This window comes from Agelaius tricolor, unplaced genomic scaffold, assembly GCF_023055355.1.
Source record: "Agelaius tricolor isolate 1412-34295 unplaced genomic scaffold, bAgeTri1.0.p SCAF_23, whole genome shotgun sequence".
NCBI lineage: Eukaryota > Metazoa > Chordata > Aves > Passeriformes > Icteridae > Agelaius > Agelaius tricolor.
Window position 1 is genome coordinate 4,318,801 of NW_027269283.1, and position 21,090 is coordinate 4,339,890.

At 55.9% G+C, this 21,090-nt stretch overlaps 1 protein-coding gene across 5 annotated transcripts in view; it reads left to right on the forward strand.

Moving 5' to 3' along the window:
• Positions 1–2,896: 2,896 nt before the first annotated feature.
• The window catches only part of PLCG1 (phospholipase C gamma 1), a 45,270-nt gene continuing 27,076 nt past the window's right edge, over positions 2,897–21,090 (forward strand). For 4 of the 5 annotated variants that reach the window (XM_071446978.1, XM_071446980.1, XM_071446979.1 and 1 more), the window contains exon 1: positions 2,898–3,192. In XM_071446978.1, the coding sequence (XP_071303079.1) occupies positions 2,991–3,192 (202 nt within the window). In that variant the 5' untranslated portion in view covers positions 2,898–2,990. Of the gene's footprint in view, positions 3,193–21,090 lie in introns of all 5 variants that reach the window. The other variant, XM_071446982.1, reaches the window with a different exon arrangement.

The following is a 21,090-nucleotide window of genomic DNA, read 5'->3' on the forward strand; positions in this document are numbered from 1 at the left end:
GGAGCAAAGCAGCGCCTGCAAGGGGCAGGGGCAGTGCGGGAGGCAGCCTGCGGGCACGGCTGTGCCCGGCCCCGCGCCTGCATCCGCAGCGGCTGCACAGCCGCGGGCGGCTCCGCTCCCCATCCCGGCACAGCGCTGCGCTGGCTCTGCCAGCACCGGCCCGGGCAGCTCCGCACCGCCTGCCCCAGGGCTCTCCACATCCTGCTCCCCGCAGCACCACGGAAGCTCTTCCCCCGTGGTGATTTGCTCAGCTGGTGTCGTCTTTACCCAGCGGAGAGCAGGCAGGAATGAATAAATAACCCCGAGAGAGGCGTCTCTCCCAGGGACTGCAGCGCTTTGGTTGAGAGTCCGGCACCTCCTCTCAGCGCGTAGTCCCGGGGCAGGAGGGGGATGCATCCCTTCCCCGACACTGGTCAGAGGGATGCTGGGCTGCAGGGACCCCCCGCACTTGGCAATGCAGTGGGCTCAGAGCGCTGTGTCCCTGCATTTTGCTCCCCAGGCCCTGAGCACGCCTAAAGCCAGAGGTCACCTGGCCATAGGCCTGTTCCCGGTGGGAGGATGCAGCTGCTCCGCGAATCCTGCAGGATATGGGGGATGGCATCCCGTGCTTCGGAACTCTGAAGGGGGAAGTGCTGGGGCCACTCCGAGGGGAAAATCCCCCTTTTCCCTGAGGTGTTTGCAAGGGGAGATTGCAGAACCCGCAGGCTTCCACAGCCATGTGATGAACACAGTCCAGGGATTTTCTTCAAAAGCAAAACAGGAATATAATGCTCGTTTTTGCTGCCCTGAGGGGTGGGGGTGATTGTTCAGAGCCTGGCTGGTACAGAAGCTGGGACCACCAAATGGGGCTGTCAGGCAGCAGGCACACAAAGGCTGTCAAATTTCCTATGCTGTCCAATTAAACAGCAGAATTCCTTGGCACACAGCATCTTAGACACAGAGAGCTAATGCAAAGCTAAAAAATGATCACTCAAACTCAGAAAATAAAAAATATACATTGCAAACAGCTCATTGCAAACCACATCCTCCACGTGCTGGCCTCAGCCGCCCCACGCTCCGAGCTGAGGACACACCTTGCCAGGTGCTCTCCATCAGCAGGAACAGGCAGTGTTTGGGAACAAGGGAGTTACCTTTTCTGCTTCTTCCATGGCCACACTCCCTTCTCAGGTTTTGCCCTCAAAAACAAGGGTGTGCCCATAATGCTCAGCTATTTTAAGACCACTGGGAGCCGGCTGCTTCCTGCCGGTCCCAAGCGAGGCCATTACACGAGGCAGGAGCCACCTCCCCGGCGGCCACAGCAGCTCACCCCGGAGAGAATGAGGCCCAGAGGGCTGTGCCAGCACCAAGCACAGCCTCCAGTAGCTCTGGCTCGGCTGAGCACATCCCCAGCATCCTTACTATTTCTATCAGGGCAGCTTTAGGCTCTCATCTCGCCTGTTTTTTACACCAGGTAGGATCCTAAACGACTTTATAGGGTTCCTGCTGTGTGTGCAGGTGTGTGCTGGGGAATGTCCCTGTGGAGGCAGGAGGAGCATAGGACAGAGAGAGCTGCTCACATGTGGGATCCACTCGGAGATGGGCCCCTCACTTAGAAGATGATGCCCCTCCCAGTCCCAGCTGTGAGCTGGAGGGGGTGAGATAAGGGCTGCTGAGCACAGGCTGCCTACGGACACATGTGTGTATTCACAGAATCGTGAATTTGGAAAAAAGAAAAAAATAATTTTAAACTTATAAATTAAATATTTATACATTGATACATATAAGTGGGACAGCCTGAGCACCCAGTGCACCATGGGGTGCCCTGATGGAAAGGAGGGCGTGGGGAAGAAGGTCAGTGGCACACAGAAAGGGAAATCACAGGCTTTAACCACATGAATGGAGCAAGCTGCATTGAAACGCTCCCAATTCAGCCTTATCCGCTCGCTAACCCTGTGTGGTCTCTAACCCTGTTTTTTTGTGGGGCCAGAGAGCAGCTGGAGAGTGCCCAGTGACCCCCGGCTCCCTGCAGGTCGCCCAGGGGCGGGATGCCACAGGCCACCCTGCAAGCTTTGTCCTGCTTTCCATGCCATGGATCCGGCTGGGATCTGTGTGGAGGAAACGACAGCAAATGCAGACCTGCCTTCATCAAGAGCCCACACCATGGTGCCAGCGGCAGCCATGCGGAGGGGTCTGTCCCCAGGAAAAGCCACCGTGGGATGCAATGTGGGGACCCCACATGTGCCACGCCAGGATCCCACGCAAACCCTGATGTGGGTGCCAGAGCCCTAAGGTATCCTGTGGGGTGTGTGACCCACGGGGGACCTGCGGAGTGTAGGGTGGTCGCGCACCGTGCCGTGGGGTGCAGAGTCCCCGTTCCCCAAGGTGTGCCGTGGGGTGCAGAGTCCCCGTTCCCCAAGGTGTGCCATGGGGTGCAGAGTCCCCTGGTCCCCCAGGCGTGCACTGGTGCGGAGGGTGGCGCGGTTCCCAGGCGTGCTGGGTGGTCTGTGGCACGGCCATCCCGCACCACGCATGGGGTACCGCTGCCCCGCTGGGCGGGGATGCTCCGGCCCCCGAGCCCCTGGGCGGGCAGCACCGAGTGCGTGTCCCCCCGAGCCCCAGCACCGGGTCCGTGTCCCCCCGAGCCCCAGCACCGGCTGCGTGTCCCCCTGAGCCCTGGCACCGGGTGCGTGTCGCCCCCGAGCCCCAGCACCGGCTGCGGGTCCCCCTAAGCCCCCGAGCCCCAGCACCGGGTCCGTGTCCCCCCCGAGCCCCCGCACCGGGTGCGGGTCCCCCCCGCGGACCCCCCGCGCTGCGCTGCGCGCCCGCCCCCCGTGCCGGCAGCGCTGCGCTCCGCCCCTTCCCCTCCCTCCTCCCTCCTCCCTCCTCCTTCCTCGCTCCTCCTCCTCCTCCCTCTCCTCCTCCTCCTCCCCCTGCTCGGCTCCCCTCCCGCGGCGGCGGCGCGGGGCGCGGCGGGGCTCGGGCGCTCCCGCTCCCCTTTGTTCGCCGCGCCGATGGCGGCCGGGCCGGGCGCCGGCCCCGGGGCGCCCAGCGAGGCGGAGGCGGCGCAGCTGTGCCGCAGCCTGGAGGTGGGCACCGTCATGACCCTCTTCTACTCCAAAAAGTCGCAGCGACCCGAGCGGAAAACTTTCCAGGTGAAGCTGGAGACGCGGCAGGTCACCTGGAGCCGCGGCTCCGAGAAGGTCGAGGGCGCCGGTGAGTGCGGCGGGAAGGGGCGCGGAGGGGCTGCGCTGCCCCGGGCGGGGCGGCGGGGCCGGAGCCCTCTGGGAGCCGCCGTTCGGGGAACGCCGGGGCTCGCTGGCGAGGAGAGGAGGAAGAAAATGAAAAATAATGAACCCCCGGGCTCGCCGTGCCCGGCGTGTCCCCCCGGGCAGCCGCGGGGGCGGAGAGGGGTCCGGGTCCCAGCGCGGGGCCGCTCTGTGCTCGGGGGATGCGCGGGGGATGCGCGGGCCGGTACCGCCGCTGCCCCCGCCCAGCGCCGCCTCCCAACTTTCCGCATCCCTGCTCGGAACCAAACTTCCCCTGGGATAAACGAGGTGTTTTCCCGGGTGGTGCCTTGGCGAGCAGCACCTAAGGGCTGTAGGGAGCCTCAGAAGGAGGCAGGGTTAGTGTGAGCCCTTTTGCGGTTGCACCTCGGAGCAACAGATGAGAGCAAACGGAAAAGGTTAAGCAGTAGGAAAACCAGCCCAAAATATTGTGCTGTGGTTCCGTTCTCTTCCCCGTTGCCCTGTGAGGGTGATGGCACAGGGTCAGGTGAGCGCCCGCTTCCTGTGCTGGATGGGGACGAGGAGCACAGAGGAAAGGATGCGTAAGAAACCTGAGTGCAAAACCAGGTTTCTTATGCATGGGCGTAAGGTGGGAAGGGGGTGAGATCTGGCATGCTCTGCACTCTTAAACTTGGTGTTGGTTTCCCAGGTTTTCTTAAATTATCCTTCCTGCCTCCATGTGCACCAGCACGAGGACAGGGTCTCTGCTCCGTGTGGGACATGAGGAAGAGGGGATGTGCACGAAGGCCAGGAGGTGGGAGAGGTGGTGCTGCCCGTGGCACTGGCCTTCCCCATGCTGGGGATGTGACTGAGGCCCAGCAAGGCCAGGGAGGGGTTGTCATCCCTCCTGGCAAGTGCTGCTGGTCCAGGATGGAAAGGTGGGATGCTGTTAGTACCAGGGGCTTAGACGAGGAAAGGACATGGAGATGGTGGCCACCTCTCTGTGGCAGGTCCACAAAATGCCAGTTTGGGGCTTTGGTTTGCCCTGAGAACCTTCAAGTCCTCTACCTTCTGCCCTGTGGTGTGTGCAGGCAGATCTGGAGGGAGCCTTTAGCATCATGAGGATGTGGAGCTCCCCCATCTCTTTCCCAGAATGGCCTCTGGGAGCAGTGAGGCAGTGTGAGAGGGAGGAGAGCAGCATTCTGTTGACCCTGGGCTTAAGTTGTTCTTAAACTCATGCTGAGCAAACGTTGGTTTTGCTGGGGAGATTCTGGTCTGAGACAGAGCCCACAGCCCACGTGTGCCCACGGGGGACAGAGGTCCCCACTGGTGTCTGCAGGGGTGATTGTTCCTGGGGACAGGCCTGGGTGTGTTCCTGTCACCTTTGGGGGAAATCTAGAGAACTTCAGCTTCTGTAACTGTGGGCCTGACAATGATAAAGCCATGGCTGCAGGGAGTTCTTGTGCTGTGCAGACATCCAAGAGCAGAGTGTCCCAGGGACTGAGATGATTGTGTTTCTTTTAATGTCACAGAGGAAAATTCCTTGGGGCTTCTCTACTGTGCCACAGGCAAGGTGTCTGGCTGGTGGCTTTGGGTTCCCCACGTGTGCCTGCCAATGCTCCTGGTGTCCCCACACTATGTGTGCCCCTCCCAGGGGGCCAGGTGGGCCTTGCTGGACACAGAGGACATCAGGCTGAAGAGCTGCTGTATCTTCAGCCCCCTCTCTCTGATGCTTTGCCCATGGCATCCTCTCTCACCACAGCAACTCACCCTGTCCTCAGTCCCCTGCTCTGGTGTCACCCAGCACCCTGAGCTTGCAGGGCTGGGGAGCAGAGCTTTGCTTTAACACTTCCTGGGCAGAGCTGTGGGGCTCCAGCTGGAAATGCCAGCCTGTGTACACAAATAGTGCCTGGGTTTCTAGGCAGGCCAGGCAAACCATGGGATCGATGGCCAGCAGTACTGGGTTCTTGGCCAGCTTCCCTATTTTTATCTGGATGTGCTTTCTGGGCAGAAAGAGGATGCCTGGGAGAAGCCAGGTGTGTGACAGCTCCACTTCATGTGGCAAATACACCAAGGAATTCCCCTCCTGGCTCATCCCCTTGAGGTCAACATGGCCATGGTGGGAACCAGGGGCTGAAGCAATCTGGAGCTGAGCTCATCACTTTCAGTGCAGGGTAGTGTCAGCCATGGATCCAGTTCTCCCCATGAAGACAAGCCATGCCAGCACAGGGAGCAGTAAGCTGGGTTTTGCTTTTGGTGGTGGTTCTGGTTTGGCCCCAGCTTGCACCATGAGGGAGTGGCAGCTGTCAGGAGGTGAGATGTTCCTTCCCATGCAACAGCATCTGCACCAAACGGTGTCTGGGGACTGGGAGGGCAAAGATTGCTGTGTTCATGGGTCTGTAATGGATGTTCTTGTGTTTCTTGAGAGATGGAGACCACCAGGGAGTTCTAGACCACCCTGGATACACGTTAATTGTCTCAAGTAGGAATGATTTTGGGTTTTTATCCATTTCAGAGCAGGTGAACATCCACAGGAAGAATGCAAGACCCTTTTTTGTTAAAAATAAAGAATCAGTTAACACAGGAAGTTTAAAAGAAAATAAATGCATAAAAGACAACATATGGAGGTTTTGGGCCTGTGTGGATGGCCATGTCTTGGAGAGGTCTGTCTCCATGGACACCAGCTATAGAGAGAGCATCTGTGCTCCTTTCTCTGCTCCTGGTGGGTTGTGCAGAAAGGAGATGTGTATTTGTCCCAGGGAGGGGTGGGTGAGGATGGGGGAACCTGGCTCCATGGCTGACAGTGCTGGGGAGAGCACAGCCCTGTGGCTGCAGCTTGGGAAGCTCCTGGTGCGTGTGGGCAGTGCATGAAGGGACAGAGGTGTGCTGGCTCGTCTGCTGGTGGGCTAAAGCTGCAGTGTGCCAGCAGGAGAGGGCTCTGGGCACAGCCTCTGCCACGGTTCCTCAGTTGGTGGTGCTCATTTTGGAGCTTTGCCATCACTGTCAGAGGTGTTGTGGAGCAGCTGCTGCCCCAGGATCTGTCAGTCCTTCTGATCTCTGCTGAACTCTGCAACAGGCCACCAGTTCTTTGTCTTAAAAACAATGTTTGGGTGGTGCTTGGCTTTCTGTGTTTAGAGGGGAGCAGAGCCTGAGCAGGTCACCCCACTGCTGGACAGAGGTCCAGGGAACCCCTGTGCTCTGTGCCTTTGGTGCCTCAGCAGCCTGGTGCTGTGGGTCTGAGTTCCCTCTCCCTGCCATGCTGCTGTGCCACCTTCATTTCAAGTTACTGGAGCCAGCAGGGTCTGACTGGCCTCTGCAAGGAACTTTTGGGATTTAAGGACGAAGGTCTCTCTGTGCTTCAGCATCTCCTAAGAGCAGTGAGGTTGGACCAGGGGGATGCTGGATGAGGAGGAGCCTGTGTAGATGTGGCACCTGGGGCCATGGCTCTGTGGTGGACCTGGCAGAGCTGGCTTGGTGCTTGGGCTGGATGTTCTTAGAGGGCTTTTCCTGCCCTAATGGTTCTGTGAAGGGTTGGGTGGCATCACCACCTGTGCTGTAGATGCACAGATAACCAGCTGGCCTCGTTGGCCACCATGAACTGCCCAGCCTTGCCTGCCCAGGAGCCAGGAGGTGCTGGGGGACGGAGAGCAGAGAGCCCTTGCTGGTGTGACAGCCCTGTCCTCGTCCCCTGCTTTGTGCCCCTTGTGTAGCGCTTTGTGACAGTGCATAAAGACCCTGTGTGTGTCCCCTCCGTGGGCAGCTCGGGCTCAGCAGGGCCCCCAGCCAGCTGGGCTGCCACATGAGAGCCTCTTCTCTTGGACAGGACCTGCTCTTCTTGAGCTCCCCACCCCAGAGTGAGGAGAATCTCCATGAGCTGCGGGCTGGGGGAGCTCCCCTGGGCAGGGAGCCTTTCCCTTCTCCTGTACTTCTTCAAAACTGTGCAAAATGCAACCCTGGTTTGTGCCAAAAAAAAAAAAAAAAAAAAGCTTTTTTTTTTCAATTAATACTTGTTTTTGTTCACAGGGCTCCAGGCAGGTTTAATTACCAATGCATTGCTTTCTTGCTAATAACTCTGCAGAGGGCCTGGCTGCTACAATAGGAAGAGTGCTAATAATTTTCTATTCTTTTTGTTAAGAACCCAGAGCAAAGTAGAGCTAAATCCCTCGAGTCAGTTGTCTTTTATGCATTTATTTTCTTTTAAACTTCCTGTGTTAACTGGTTCTTTATTTTTAATAAAAAAGGGTCTTGCATTCTTACCTTCTCATGCTGGGGGGGTTATAGGCCAGTTTCAAATTGAACTGTTTGCCTTGAAACACGTCAGAAAATTCAGAGAGTTTGCTCAGAGAGTGAGCTGAAAATTTGGAGCAGATGTTTGTTTTACAGGGGAGAGAGAGGAGAAAAAAAAACTACCTCACAAAAACCCTGGTTGCATTCTTGCTTTCAGTGAAATGAGCTCAGTCCCTTGGAGGTGGAGAAAAGCCATTGCCTGTGTAAAAGAAAAGAAATGAGCTGTAAAATATTAATGCAAAGTGGCTCTGAAGTGTGGCTCGTACTCGCCTCAGCCGTTTCAAGCACCAGCCTCTTTCATTAGCCCACTGGGGCACAGCTTCTTTAATTATGTTTTTTTGGGGCCATTTGCTTAAACTGAGGAGCTTGGAGCTCTTTAGAAGTGAGTGAGCCAGAAATGGTTCTGAAGGGTAAAATGGCTTCAGAGTGAGCTCCTCTTGGGGTGCAGGATGGCTCCTGCCCTGGAGGGTCCCCTCCTGCTCCCCCAGCCATGGATGCAGAGGGCAGGAAAGGCAGGAGGGAGCTGCCCCTGGAGCAGGGGCTGCACAAGGGCTGGGGTGGCCAGGGAGAGCAGAGCAGGGCTTGTGACTCTCAGGAGGGTTGGAGCTTCCCCTGCTGATGCTCTGCTGTGGGAGCTTTTGAGGGAAGGTTTTTTGTGTCCCCCTTCCTGCCTGTGAGGGCATTTGTGCTACACACAAAGCAAGTGAGCTCTGCTCTGCCATCACCTCCAAACTGAAACAGCCTCTGCCCTCATTCACATCCCTTTGCCATCCCAGTTTTACTCTTGGTAGCATCCTCCAGGAGGGGCGGGTTATAAAACCCCTCCCCACACAGTAAGATGTGTTACCTCCTCCCTTGGCATCTCAAAAGCTTCTCTAAACCTGGAGAGCAGCTGGAAGTTGGCTGGCTGCTGTTTTCCCCTAGTACCTGCACCGTGTCCCCCCATCCATCTGGTTCCTTCCCCTGCCATCAGCCACGTGGAAGGAATTGCCTTATGGGGTCCAAGCCCACTAATTCGAATGTGCTGGAGAGGGTTTTTGCAAAGTGTTGGACTGATTATTTCTCACCAACATCAAGGGGCTGAGAAATAATCAGTCCAACAGTTTTTCAGGGCTTGGCTTTCTCCTTGCCATGGCTGGACACCATGTGTGGCAGCAGGAGCACCTCAGTGAGCTGGCTCTGAACATGTGGCCTTGCAGATTGTGTGCCAGGAGGTGCCATCATGCTCAGCTCTGTCACCTCCTGTCACCAGGGGCTGTTCTGCTGTTTTATACAGAACTTCCATGTGCCCCATCTCCATGCTGAGGGGCTGAGCCAGCCTGGGATGTCTCTGCTGCTCTCTTTGAGCTGCCCTGCCTGCACAGCAGGGATGGTGGGGATGGTCATCCTTATCCTTTATCCTTTATCCTTATCCTTATCTCAAAGCGTTTGCTGGCCCCTTATCTGATGGCAGTGGCTGCCCTGTGAACACCCCCAGGACATGCTGGCTGTCCCCTGTGAGCAGGCCTGTGGCCTCCTGCATATCTTACAGATTGCAGACACAGGAGGAGAGGCTCTGCAGCCCTGAGTCAGTGCTGAAGTCCCCTGCCCTGAGCAGCCCTGAGCTCCCAGTCCCCCAGTGCTGTGTGTGGCAGGGCAGGCTTGGCCACTGAGTTGCCCAGGAGAGCAGGCTTGGTGTAAATTCTGTGTTCTGGGAGCCTGGGCACTGCTCTTTGGCTGGGACCTTCCCCTCCAGAGGGCACTGGGGCTGTTGTGTCCTTCTGGAGCTGACCCACATCAGTGAGCTGTGATGGGCAGCCTGGCCAGGATGTAAAACTTGGGAACACATGGAATGGAGCAGGGCTCTCAGAACAGACCCTCCTGTTACAGTTTAGGCTCCATCCCACACCCTTCTGCTGGAGCTGCAGGCTTATTGATGAGCTGCAGCAGCTCAGCCTGTGGATGGCAACCTCAGGAGCTGCTGGAAGTGGAACATGTTTGATTGTGTGTCCAACTCCCCTGTCTGTGCCAAAGTGGGATCCTGCTGGGCTGGGCTTGACAGAGTTTGTGCTGAGCATCCCCTCCTGTCGGGGCTTTAGCTGCTCACAGTGACCCCAAGATGTGTTAGAAAGTCTCTTTTGCCAGCCTGGTGCTTGAAGAAGGAGTCAGAGCTCCTCATTTCTCAGTCTCAAGGTTGTTTATTGTTCCTTATCTGTAAAATTCTTTCTCCTGCCCTGCCGAGGTCCATCCAGCAGGACAGTTCCAGGCACCCTGAGTGCCCCCAGGGCAGGGTTATGTCTTTATACTAAAAACTACATGTACAATGTTTACAGTTACTTCCCAATACCTGTCACCTATGTTAGACAGGGAGCTTCTGCTCTAAACCAATCTAAAAGTGCCACCATCCCAGCAGAAGATGGAGGCCAAGAAGAAGAAGGAGAAAGGCTGGACATGCCCAGATCCCTCCATCTTGCCTCCTGAACCCTCCATGCTGGAAAACCCCAAAATCTACTTTTTCACCCCATGATAAATTCACTGTCATTCCACTTAAACTGTCATGGCTTGCAGATCTTCATACAAGGTTGGTAGCTTGCTCCATGGGTCATAATCAAACCCACAGGTGTCTTGGGCTCTGTGCCAGGGTCTCTGAGCCCCCTGGCAGGCTCTGGGCTGCTCAGGACAGCCAGAGGGGTGTCCTGGGTCCTGACACCCTCCAGACCTTGGAACAAGCTGGCAGGAGCTGTGGGCTCTCTTGGGGATCAGGCTGTGAGTGCTGTCCCTGGGGATCAGGCTGGGAGTGCTGTCCCTGTGGGTGCTGTCCCTGGGATCAGGCTGTGAGTGCTGTCCCTGGGATCAGGCTGTGGTTTCTGTCCCTGGGATCAGGCTGTCAGTGCTGTCCCTGGGATCAGGCTGTGGTTTCTGTCCCTGGGGATCAGGCTGTGGTTTCTGTCCCTGGGATCAGGCTGTGGTTTCTGTCCCTGGGATCAGGCTGTCAGTGCTGTCCCTGGGATCAAGCTGTGGTTTCTGTCCTGCAGGGCTGTAGGAGCCCCCCAGCCCCATGCTGGGCTGTGCTCTGGCAGGTGAGGAGGCCAGCAGGGACGGTCTGTGCTCGGTGCTGGCTCAGCCAGGGCAGGCTGGTGCTGCAGGGCTCAGGGCTGGGTGTGTGGCAGTGGCCCTGGGGCTGTGTGACCTGGCAGGGCTGTGGCAGCCCCTGTGCTGTGTCCCTGCTCCTGAGCTGCTGCAGGTTTGGTGAGACCCAGAGTGAAGCTCACCCTGAAGGAGGGTGTGGGGAGCCCAGGAAGAGCTTGCAGCCTGTGGTGAGGAGGTGTGGGCCTTTGAGCACAGAAAACCCCAGCAGCTCTGAGCTGAGAAACCATTGGCTGCACCTTGCCATGCAGTAGAAGGAAATGGGTGAAGTCAGTGCAGAAGAATTTTTACTTTTCTAGTGTTCTCTGGGGTTTAGGAGCAGTAGAAATCAGAACATTTTGAAGCTTTTACAATGCTTTTGAAAGGCTCCCCCCCACATCCTCCCTCTTTGCCCTTGGCCAAGCAGGCTTGGTGAGGGGATGGTGGAAGATGATGCTGCACTGGAGCAGCTGGGGGTGTTAGCATTCAGGAGCACATCATCACAGAATGATTCCATGCAGGTGCTTTTATTGAAGAGCTCTGGGTGTCAGGGGTGCACAGACCCAAATCTGACTCTGACATGGTTTCAGGCCAAACATGTTTTATATTCTATCATTATATCACTTTCATATTAATTATTAAACTTACATTGTTCTGTTGTATACAGTGATTTCATCCAAGCATGGATTTCTCATGATCCTCCTCAAACCTCTAACATAGTTTCTCATGATTCTTTAAGCAATAATTCTATCAAATCACATCTAACAATTATATCACTTACCATATACTGACTATACAGGCACAGTTTAACATCATCTAGCAAACACAAGGCCTAACATCTCCCAGGGCCTACTAAGCCTAACTTTCTTCCTAACTCCCCAAATTTTCTCTGATTTTAAAATCTTTTACTGTCCGAGGGATACCTGTCCAGAGAGGGATGAAAGGAGCTCTGGGTGTTCCCCAGATGTGCAGCAGCTGTATGGGGAGGGCTGTGTGGTGCCTGGCACCTGGGGATGCTCACAGAAACCTGGGAGGCTCCTCAGTCCACTTGGTGGTGGTGGCTGCTGCTGGTGTCCCATGGGGGGTCAGTTCAGCATCCAGCCCGTCCCTGGCTGTGTCCTGGCTGATCTCATGGCTGCTCCTGCTCCTCTGGTCCAGCAGTGTGGTTTTGCTGCTGCAGGTCTGACATCAGGCCCTCCCTGCTGAGAGGGTGTCTTGCAGACCAGGGAGAGCCCTTAGGAAAGGACATGGTGATAGCAGCCATTGCCAAAGGAACTCTGCAGTGCTGGAAAAAGCTGTCCTCCTAAATGGTTTTAATCTTTAAGTTTTGAGTGTTCTTATTTTGAACAAAGTGCTGTTTTACGTGGAAAAAGCTTTTTCACATTGATTCCAATGAGAGACTTCCTCATTTCTGAGAATTTTCAGCCTTTCTGGAGATCCCCCAGCACTTGGAACTCCAGGCCAGGGCTGTCTGCTTCTGATCTGCCAGGCCCATCCCTCCTGTCCTCATCTCTGAGCACTTTGCTGCCTCTCAGTCTGTTCTTGTCATCTATTGAACACCTTGATCCAGGGCATGGCAGGAGGATTCAGGATTGGGAGCACCCTGAGCACCCAAACAGCCATGGGCTGATGTCTGGCAGAAGCTGGCACACCATGGCTGTACAAGTCAGCAGAGCTTTAGGATGCTGCCAGCTCATACTCTGAAAGTCTCTGGGATTTTCAAACTGATTTTTAGCTCCATCTCTGCTGTCCCTGTACTCTAGCCTGATCTGGGGTCCTGAACTTGGCTGGCTGGGTGGGTGGGGAGCCATGGAAAGCCTTCCAGAATCTGGGATGGATCACTCCCTTGTTTTCCTCTGCAGGTCCTCCCTTGTGTTTGTAAACATTTGTGGCTCTGAGGTTTTGGTCAGTCCCTTCCTGTGCTGTCAGTAGGGTGTCCCAGAGCATCCCCTGGCTGTCCCAGCCAGGCAAACCCATGGATCATGCCAGGGAAGGTCATGTCCAGCACATGATCTCTGTGATGTGAAATGTTGTGCTGAGCTGCTTGGCCTTAAGGATGCAGTGGCCAAAAGCCACAGCAGAAAGTGTAGGACTGTGACTTACAGGTTGTGTTTTCTCCCCAACCCATTACAAACACATTTATTTTCCTTTTCTTGGAATATGACTCTTTTTTTTTTTTTTTTTTCTTGCCTTGACATATGGAATCCCAGAGCTGTGCTGCCTTGTGTTTGCAGCTCACCCCCAGCCTTTATCCATAGGGGGGTGTGCAGGACTCCTGCCTTCCCAGTCCTGGTCCTTTGGGACGTGGCTGAAGCATCTTAGGGACAAGGGTTGTGTAGGGGGATAGAACATAAGTAAATAAAGGTAGTATAGAAAGTCATCTTACCCCTGAGGAGTTGCAGCTTGGTTAATTATTAAAGATTAGGAGCAGGCCTGATGTTAACAGGCCACAGCTGTAGCCAATAAGAAGAGTGTTATAAAAGAGTGGATTGGTGGAACTGGAGTCAGTTGGCTGCTGCCAGAAGAAGGAAGAGTGAGTGCCCAGAGGAGCTGCCTACAAGAAACATCAAGGAGGTGTGAAACTCCAGCAATATGGAACCCTTGCAATGTCATGGCAATAGAACCTTTGTAATATAATGACAACAGGGCTGCCTTTTCTGCTGGCTCCAGACTCCATCCCCAGGAGCTGGCTGTGTGCTGTCCCCAGTGCCTGGAGGGAGGGATGCTCTGGGTGACACACACACAGCCCTGCTGTGGCTGCTCTGCTGCCTCCTGGCTCTGGGGGCTGTCCTGCTCTCTGTCTCTGCTGGAGCTGCCCCGATTCCCTCTGGGCTGTCCTGTGCTCTCCCCTGCTGGGATCCCGTGCAGAGCCCCTCCTGCTCCCTTGGAGCATCGCCCCGTGGTGGGGCCACACCAGGCAGGGCTGGGAATGGCCACATCAGGGACAGTGTCACTGCAGGCTTGGGCACAGAGCTGCCTGAGGGTCTTTTTCCTGTTTACTTGCTCCCACAAGTGCTGATGGTGTGGTGGTTAAAGGACATCCCCCTGCACGTGCCAGTGCATCCTCCATCCCTCTGCCTCCTCCTCCTCACCTGTGCTGGTGTAGCCCCAGCCCAGTCAGGCTGGCTGTGGTGGGGGCCTGGCCATGCTGGGAATGTGCCAGGGGACTTTCACCCCCTTGGCTGCCTGCCCTGGGGATCTGCACCCCATAACTGTGCTTCCCAGCTGGCAGCAGGTGGGGCAGGGGTGCCTGGCTTTGTTTGCTGAGCATTTGGACACTGCCTGCCAAGGTCCTTCCTGGTGCCCCTGGCTCATCTCCCCAAGCTCCTGTGCATGGATTCCTGCCCTCAGACATCACTCACCCGCCTCTGGCTCCTCCTGCCAGGGCTCCAGGGCACTCTGCACACCCTCCTTCTCTCCTGAGCTTGCAGTCCTTGTCCTGTTAATCCCTGCAGCTCTCAGCCCTCCTCAGCTTCAGGAGAGCCAAGAGCTGTGTCCCTGGTTCCAGCAGACCCCAAGCACTGCCAGGGCAGTGGGGAGTTGGCTCTGCTTGTTTCTATGTCCCAGCAAAGCAGCAGAAATTGATTTTTATTGTTTTTTTTTTTTCCTCCTCTGTGTCTCACATGTCCTGTAGTGCCTTGTGTCAGCCTGTTCTTAAGGTCTTGCTGCTACTTGGATTATTGTCTCTGCAACCTCCAGCAGCTCAGGCTCTGGGACACTTTGTGAAGAGCTCTAGAGGTGAGGGAATGAAATTTTTGGAGCATTGATGCATCAGGTTTGATATGAACCATGGAGCAGGTTGGAGTACAAACAGGAAGAGGTCTCCAGTTCTGGGGACCAAATAAATCCCAGGTGAGGTCATTGAATAAAAGCAGTCCCAAGTGGTTTCACACCATCACCATGAGCTTCTGCTTCTCCCCCATAAACTGAAAGTGCTGTCATGTGCCAGGGAGTGTGGCTTGGGCAGTGCCTGGACATCTTCACTTGGATGGTGCTGTAAGGAATGCCTTTGGCTGCTCATCCCCCAAAATCCTGCCTTGGCATTGGAAGGTGAAACCAGCCCAGGGGGTCCCATCCTGACAGAGCAAATCTGGGGGAAAGGCAAGAGGAGAGTCCCTGCTTCCATTTCCAACCACCCTGGGACAGGTTTGGTTTCAGTGCAGCTGCTCTGGTGACTTTGTCTGGGTTGTGCTGGGGTGGAGAAGTGGCTCAGGTGGAGACCCCAAGGAGGAGGAGGAGGTGGCTGACAGGAGGAGGTGCTCCCTGCATTGAGTGCTGGAGGTGCTGCAGCCCCTGGGCCTCTCTGCACTCAGTGGCACAGAGGGACATGGAGGGGAGGGCACACATCTGGAAGTCACATCTGTGCTCTGGCAAATCCTCAGCCCTGCCAGCCCCAGAGCAGCCTTTGAGCTGAGCGTGGGGCAGGAAGGGGCCAGGCTGTTGTGGTGACCTCGAGCAGCCCAGCAGCTGATGGGATCTTCATCCCAGCCTCCTCTTCCCAGCATTGCCCTCACACTGCAGAGTCCAAGCCCTGGTGGGGACAGGGACAGGCCACTCCCTGCTGCCACTGAGGGTCCTGCCAGCTGTAAATCCTGCTCCTGGTCACCTCTGCTGTAAATCTGTCGTGGAAACTTGATTTGTGTCATCTGGAAGGGTGGGTGAAACCTGAGTCACAGCATTTTGAGCATCGCTGATATTTGCTGCCCCTGTGACAAATCTTTTCTGTCCTTTGCTTTTTGTTCCTTGCCTTTGTGCCCTGTCCTGGGGACAATGTGTCCAACTCTTGTCTCCAATTGCTTTGTGACAGAGCATGACCCCTGGGCATGAAAGTTGGGAAGGGAAGGCACTTTTGTTGAGTGCAGAAATCCCTCAAATGCCCCAAGGAGAGTTTGCTGCTGTTGGACACTTGGGTCCCCAGATCCACCTTTGCCAGGGTTCCCTCACTGGCCCTGCCAGGCTGTGAGCTGTGCTTTCAGAACTGCTGGATTGCCACCTCTGCCCTCTGCCCTGCTTGGTTCCTGCCAGTCTGCCTGGTGCCATCCCCTTCCCCTCATGGCACTGAGCACTCTGGCTGCCTGGGGACATCAGTGACACTGTAAGGTCCAGGAGAGGGATGCAGAGACATTGCACAGGAGGGTTCCCTCTTCAGCCCTTCCATGAAGGACACAGAGAGCAGAGAGCAGCTCCCTTCAGCCCCTCACCCTCTTCCCAGCACTGTTGGTGCCTCATCATTGTCCCTGCCCACCCGGGGGTCTCCTTGCAGCTGTGTGAGATCCTCCCTGCAGGGAAGGGAGGAAGAGGGGCAGGAGCTGTGCTCACAGATCTTCATCCCATCCTCCCTCTGGTTCATTCTGCTCCTTAAAGGCCATTGCATTTCTCTCCAGCAGGCCTGGGGGATGGAACCTGCCATGCCATGCAGAAGGAAGGTCACCCTGGGGATGGGTTGTGGAGCTTCCCCAGGCAGCCTGGCCAGAGCACCAGAGCTTCCCCTTTCCACATGAGTCAGTGGAACTTTGTGCCTCTCAGACAGGGAGATGACTGGAGGGTCTCTAGGCTGCCACCAGCCCGATTTCATCAGGGACAGGGACACCAAGGTCTTCAGAGCAGCATCTGTGCCAGCAAGAACGGGGGCTGTGCCTCTCTCTGGGGTGGGAATGGGCTCCTGTGTCCTGGATGGTGACAGTGCCACAAGTCCATGGCTCTCAGGGGTGCCAGCCATGCACGTGGGACTGGGTACAGCCAGCAGCCCTGGATGCCCAGCTTGGGATTCGGTACCAAACCCCACAGGTGCACAAAGACAGAATTTCCATGGAGGACAGGAGGGAGCCCCAGCATTGCAGGAGGAGGATTGCTGGAGCCCTTGCCTGGCATTTGCCACCTGCTGCCCATCTCCTTGAGCTCCCCAGCACTGGCTGGGTGGTAGCAGCATCCTGCTTTGCTCACTGGGAGGATCAGCTTTAGTTTTTTACTCGTATTTTCTTGCAGCTGAGGGTGAGCAGGAGAGATGTGCTGATGATAACAGGTCAGGCAGCCCACAGCTGCCTCTGGTTCTCACTTCAAGAGGATGTTCAAGAGCTCTTGAAGGCCACCTGCATGAGGCTGCTGCTGGCAAGGCAGCCTGGGAAGAGGCCAGCATGCCCTGTAGAAGCAGTGTCTGGGCAGGATCCTCTGCCTCCCTGCTCCAGCCCCTAATGTGGGATAGTTGTGGGGTGGAGGAGGGGAGGTCTCATCCTCACAGCCTCTCAGCAGCATCCCCTATCTCCCTGCACATCTCCTGCAGCTTCCTCTGCAGGTGATAAGGATTTGGGGGGGAGGAACAGCAGCTCAGAAGCCACAGCCCATGTGACTGGGGGGCACAGCAGCGCTGGGGCAGGAAGCCCTGGTGCCCACAGAGCAGCCAGCAGCTCCTGTGTGCCCTGCGTGGGCTGCCCAGGGCACGCTGCTGGCACTGCTGCCCTCTGCCATTCCCAGGTGGTGCTCAGGCTCCCTGCCACATCCTCTCACCCCACACTGAGTGACAGGAGTGCTGAGAGCTGAGCCAGCACCTGAGCTGGGATCCAGGCTGGCCCCATCACCCTGGCTGGCCAGGAGCTCCCTGTTGTCCCCTCTCCAGCCCACTGAGCTGTTTTTCCCCCCAGCATCTCCCATCCCACCTGCATGGATGTTGCTGGCACTGGGGTGGTGATATTGAGACTTCATAGCAAAATCCAGTTTGTGATGCAGGTGAGATGAAGCACCTTGTTAGAGCAACCTGAGCCACAGCTGAGCTGAGTCTGGAGGGGAAAATGGCTTTGCCTGCTCCTTTTCCTGAGGCAGAGGTACCCCCTGCATGTGGTAGCAACAGGAGCAGGGGCACCCACTGATCCCCTGGGCACCAGGATGGCTCCTCCCTGGGACAGCAAGGGAAGTGAGAACGTGTTTTGTGTGGATTTGAGTGCTTAACTGAAAGGGCTGAGTTGCCTTTTTAGTTCACGGGGGTGAGGGATGCTCTGGGGCACAGGGTGCTGCTGCTTTGGTGATTTCTGGCCTCTGTGGATGCCTCAGCCGTGCTCCCTGCCCTCTGAAAAATCAGTTAAGGTCAAATGAGAGGCCTCAGCTGGTTTCTTGCTGTCCTGTCTGGATAAGCCATCTGCTAATGGCACTGGCTCTTCCTCTGGAAACCTGATAGGGGATGCTGAGCAGCGAGGGGGATGTGCTAACCTCGTCTGAGCAGGGATGTTCAACTCAGGGATGGTGAATTCAGGGATGGTGAATTCAGGGATGTTCAGTTCAGGGATGCTCAGTTCAGGGATGCTCAATTCAGGGATGCTCAATTCAGGGATGTTCAATTCAGGGATGTTCAATTCAGGGATGTTCAATTCAGGGATGGTGAATTCAGGGATGTTCAGTTCAGGGATGGTGAATTCAGGGATGGTGAATTCAGGGATGTTCAGTTCAGGGATGTTCAATTCAGGGATGGTCAATTCAGGGATGCTCAATTCAGGGATGCTCAATTCAGGGATGCTCAATTCAAGGATGCTCAGTTCAGGGATGTTCATTTCAGGGATGTTCATTTCAGGGATGTTCAACTCAGGGATGCTCAATTCAGGGATGGTGAGTTCAGAGATGGTCAATTCAGGGATGTTCAGTTCAGGGATGTTCAGTTTCACAGCTGCTCTGCCTGCTTTAGCCTGTGGGTGAAGAGGAGCTTGTGGCCTCGGGAGGGTGAGCAGCTGTCCCTCTGAGCACCAGTCCCACTGTGACATGCACTCCCGATGGCTGTGCTGAGTGCTTGGCTCTCAGGCGGGGATGCAGAGGGCAGGACCACACTCGGGGAGCTCCTTATGGGTGTCACACACGTGTCCCTGGAGCCACCCTGGTTCCTGCCCTGTGCAAGCCCCAGCTCAGCTGGCTCTGCCCCATTCCCCTGCAGCCTGCCAGGGCTTTGGGGCTCCCTGAACAGCAAAGGGCAGAGACAGCTCCAGGCAGACAGAGGTGCTGAGGGCTCTGGCCCCCGGCCAGCCGAGCACTTAGAGCTTGCCCAGCCATTCCTGAGCTCCCAGGGGAGCCGTGCTGGGGTTTTGCTGTTCCTGCAGGCGGTGTTGGGTTGCAGCAGCAGAGCAGGGGCAGGGCTGCTGCTGGGGGAACACCAGGCTGGGGTGAGCCAGGATGCTCCTGCAGCTCCTGATGGCCGCTGCTGGCCCAAATGTCCACTCCAGGGGGCTTCCACTGAAATATTAAAGGGGAGGTGGCCCTGCTTTACTCTCCACACTGCTGCATAATAGATTTTTTCTTGTATTTTACTCACATGCACGTACAAGTCTTTTTCCTCTTTCTCCCTGGGGGCCACCTGACCCTTTGGTGCCCCTTCCAGGGATGGGAAGCCTGGGGATGACCACATGGCTGTGCTCAGTGGGATCCACAATGCTAAACAGCAGGAAGACTCTTCTTGTAACCTCTATTTCTTTGCCAGAGTGAGTAGGCTGGAGGCTTTTCCGCTGCCCCCGGGCAGGATCAGTCCATGTCAGCCAGCTGGGCTGGCAGTGACCCCTGCCTCTCGCTGCATTTCTCCCCAGGGAGGCGCAGCAGTGCCTGCTGAGGGGGTGGGTGTTGGCTTGGAGGCTGTCCCTGATAAACCCATCCTGGAAAGTCATCGGCCTAAATGCTCTTTTTGGTCAGCTTTTTAATTTTTTTTTTTTGTTGTTGTTAAATTTAATCAGTTTTCCATCTTTCCAGAAATCCTCTGGAGGTGGCTGTTTTGCAAGCCTCAGAGCCTTTCCAGGCTGTGCTTATCCTTGCACGTTACAACACCCCATCCATCAGCGGGCAAATGAGCCTTGGATGAAGTTTCAGTTTTAAATGACTTCAAGGGTGGATCTGGTTTTCATGTAACCAGAGGGTAATTTGGTGGGTTTTTTTCTTACATGGTGAGGGAGGTGGATCTGGGGTCAGCTTTTTCTTTCTGATGCAACCCACTCCTGCTGAAAGAGGGCTCTTTGCCCAGAAATGTGACTTTTTTTTTCTTTGGGTTTTTTTTTTCAGCCCTGGAGACAAAGGGAGGGCCAGGCTGTTTCTTCTGGCAGTGGGCTGTGGGGGAATTCGGGAGGTTGTGAAGGGCACAACTGTTTGTAGAGCCATGGGATGGCTCAGAGTGCACTGTGGAGCCATGTGGGGAGCTCAGAGCATCTCTGGGCTGGGTGGGCTTTGCTGCCTCCTTCCCAGAGCCTCTGCTGGCTGCACACCCACCCACCCAGGAGGGCTGGAGAGGAGCCAGCCTGCTCCAGGCTGCAGTCCCAGCCTCTGCTCACCCACCCCTGTGTGCTGCTGGCTCTGCTCTGGGGCAAGCAGCTCTGCCCACTCCCAAGAGCAGGGGCACCCACTGATCCCTGGGCACCAGGATGGCTCCTCCCTGGGACAGCAAGGGAAGTCAGAGGATGTTTTATGTGGATTTGAGTGCTTAACTGAAAGGGCTGAGTTGCCTTTTTAGTTCACGGGGGTGAGGAATGCTGCAGCAGGGTTCCTGTTCCATCACAGAGCTTCCTCTGCCATTGCTCTGGGACCAAGTTCTTCTCTCTTGCCACATCCCAGGTGGGATAAGGACCAGTTTGTACACTCTGCCTCCCCTGAGGGAGAGGGCAGCTCAGGGAGGAGGAGATGTGGCTCACCTTGGTGACAGGAGACTTGTCTTTGGAGGGCTTGCCCCAGGTCACCTGCCCAGGTGTGCCTGTGGAGCTGGGGCCCCACCAGGTCTGTGTCTGTCAGGACCCAGGACGTCCCTCTGGCTGTCCTGAGCAGCCCAGAGCCTGCCAGGGGGCTCAGAGACCCTGGCACAGAGCCCAAGATGCCCCTGTGGGTTTGATTATGACCCATGGAGCAAGCTACCAACCTTGGATGAAGATCTGCAAGCCACGACAGTTTAAGTGGAATGATAGTGAATTTATCACAAGGTGAAAAAGTAGATTTTGGGGTTTTTGGTATGGGGGTTCAGGAGGCAAGATGGAGGAATCTGGGTGCATCCAGCCTTTCTCCTTCTTCTTGGCCTCCATCTTCTGCTGTGATGCTGGCACTTTTGGATTGGTTTAGAGTAGAAGCTCCCTGTCTAACATAGGTGATAGGTATTGGAAAGTAATTGTAAATAATGTACATGTAGTTTTTAGTATAAAAAGATAACACTGCCCTGGGGGCAGGCAGAGAAGGGACCTCAGCTGGACAGGAGAAAGTATTTTATAGATAAGGAACAATAAACAACCTTGAGACCAAGAACTGAAGAGCTCTGACTCCTTCTTCAAGCACCAGGCTGGCAAAAGAGACTTTCTAACACATCTGGGGGTCACTGTGAGCAGTGAGAGGCCCTGAGACAAAACTTTGCCCACATCCCTGGCAGGCCTTTCCCAGCAAGGGCTGGAGGTGCAGCCCCATGGTGGGACACTGGGCCATGTCACAGAGCCCATGATGGGGAAACTCCTGTGCTGAGCAGGGCAGAGCCTGCAGGCTGTCCCTGTGACACCTGGGCTCC